We start from the raw sequence: 2447 nt of genomic DNA, 5'->3' as shown, positions 1-2447 counted from the left end.
CGCCAACGTGCCGGGTCCACATCGGCCACCGCATCTCCCCACGGCGCCACGCAGAAGCGGCCCAGCCTCTCCTCGGTACCGGCGCCACCGCCGGGCCCGGCCCCACCGCCGGGCCCGGCCCCAGCCGCCACAGCGGACATTTGACGACGGCGGCGGCAGCAGCAGCTCCAACATCCTCCTCATCCTCATCCTCGTCTTCGTCCTCAGCGGCGGCGGCCATGGTTGTAGTTCCCAGACCCAGCTGGACTGAGTGCCGGGGCTCGTCGTCGGAACTACAATGCCCACGCTGCCTCACCACGTACGACGAGGCCCACGCGGCGGAGTACCTGAACCACTGTGAGGAGTGTGCCCGGCTGTGAGAGAGGGGTCACAAACTGTTCAAACCAAACTTTATTGTTCCGCTCTGGTGGGTCGTGAGAGAAGGACAACTTATAGTACCGTACTCGCGGAGGAAGACTGGGGGGGAGATGGGAGACAGGGACAGAGGGACAGGGACAGGGACAGAGGGACAGGGACTGCTCTGCTGTGACAATGCCTGGGCTGAACTGTGGCGGACTGGGAGAGGGGTGGAGTTGGAGCCAGGGGAGGCCAGGGGGGAGGCCGGTGGAGGTATGTGATTCATGGAACGGAGGAGGAATGAGGAACAGGTATCCCTTAATAATGCATGGAATGGAATGAGGAGTAGGGTATAATCTTATCTTGATATATCCTCCCGATTTCTGCCTCTTACTAGCCTAACCTTACACCCTAGCAATCTGTTGCGTATCGACAGTTGACGTGTTGCTATGGTGACGTCCATCGATAGGCCGTCTTGTAGGGGACTGAAGCCAGGGCGGGAGTTGAGGGATGAAGGCGGCATGCTGACGGTAACTGGGCGCTGGAGAACACTTACAGGTCCCCAGCAGCGTGCCTGGACAGGGAGCTTCGCTAACGTGGCTAGCTGGTCGTCACCAGGTTAGCTAACGTGGCTAGCTGGTCGTCACCATCGCTAGCTAACGTGGCTAGCTGGTCGTCACCATCGCTAGCTAACGTGGCTAGCTGGTCGTCACCATCGCTAGCTAACGTGGCTAGTTGGTCGTCACCAGGTTAGCTAACGTGGCTAGCTGGTCGTCACCATCGCTGGACATCATCTCTCTGTTCTGTTTTGTTTTCAGGACAGCGTCAAGTCAGTCAGACAGTTGGTTTGAACCTTAGGTCTGGTTTAGCGTTTGTCTCATCGAGGGAGATCTAAGGGGTAGTGGTGGTCTAGTGGATAGTGAGTTGGACTTGTGATCGGAAGGTTGTGAGTTCAAATCCCGCCTGAAACCACACCACTACTAGTGTGCCCTTGAGTAAGGCACTTAGCCCTCAGTTACTCCAGGGGGAATGTCCCTGTAATTCGTAATTGTAAATCGCTTTGGATTAAAAGCGTCTGCTAAATGGCAAAATTAAAATTAATTAAATAAAAATTAATTAATCTTAACCTAGGTGTACTGTACTGTACATGGTTTACTGTACGGTCTGCAGGTCTACAAGGCACAGATTAAGGCTAGTTCTGGATTTAGGGTCGCAAAATAATCCCATAAATTTGGGAATTTTAAGATAATTTCCAAAGTTTCCAGAGGGATATCCCATATGGGTTACGTTGGAAATTATCGGGAAGTTGACACAGTTTTATTGGAATTTCGCAACCCTATCTGGATTTAACAGTATTTTCGATGGGTGGGATATCCCCGTTGAAGATGTGTTTTAGTCTATGGAAAACCAGCCCAGAGAATGTGTTTGTAGTCCTGCTGTGTCAGACCACTGATATGTGAGTAATAATCTATTTGAATGATGACATGGGGCTGCGTTCGTAAATTCGCTCTGGAAATCTGATCGGCACTCATGGGTATGCCTCGTCAAATCAAACAAATCAAATTACTTCGTCCCTTTATGACATTGAGCCCAAGTGTGCGTTCCGGCGCCCTCAGAGCGAATTCACGAACGCAGCCATGGAGATGCATGGGGGGTGTTTTCTGTGTGTAGTGTGAGAGGGTTGCTTGTGTGGTCCACAGCAGGGGAGGCTAGTGGAGGTAGAAACGGGCTCATTGTAATGCATGGAACGGAATGAAGAATTTGTATCAAACCATTCCCCATTCCATCCCTTGCATTACACTGAGCCTGTCCTCCGATTTCTACCTCCACCAGCCTCGCCAGACCTACAACAGCACAGACAGGGTTATTGGATGTAAATGCAATCATAAATACCTCAAATCAACATATTTTTCTCCTTCAACTTATTGACCTATTGCACTTTCTTACAAGTTTTGCCAAAATTGTAATCTTTTGATGCACAAATGTTTCGATTTATTTCACTTAGAAAATACATAAGCTTCTTTCCTGTAGATATGAAGATATGCATTTATTGTTATTGTTTATTGGTGCTATTTAATTCTATGTTTTTTTTTAATGTTCTATTTATCTGT

General features: G+C 49.7%; 1 protein-coding gene across 1 annotated transcript in view; it reads left to right on the top strand.

Annotated features, from left to right (window-relative positions):
- The window catches only part of tnip2 (TNFAIP3 interacting protein 2), a gene marked incomplete at both ends in the record, with an annotated part of 6719 nt that extends 6360 nt beyond the window's left edge, over positions 1-359 (top strand). Inside the window, one exon of the mRNA XM_080534857.1 lies at positions 1-359. This exon is cut by the window's left edge and continues 28 nt beyond it. Within this exon, the coding sequence (XP_080390983.1) occupies positions 1-359 (359 nt within the window).
- Between the last annotated feature and the right edge of the window lie 2088 nt (positions 360-2447).

Source organism: Nansenia antarctica, assembly GCF_963989245.1.
Source record: "Nansenia antarctica genome assembly, chromosome: 6".
Taxonomy (NCBI): Eukaryota; Metazoa; Chordata; class Actinopteri; order Argentiniformes; family Microstomatidae; genus Nansenia; species Nansenia antarctica.
Note: the sequence above shows the minus strand (reverse complement) of the source record. Positions and strands in the feature narration are given on the sequence as shown.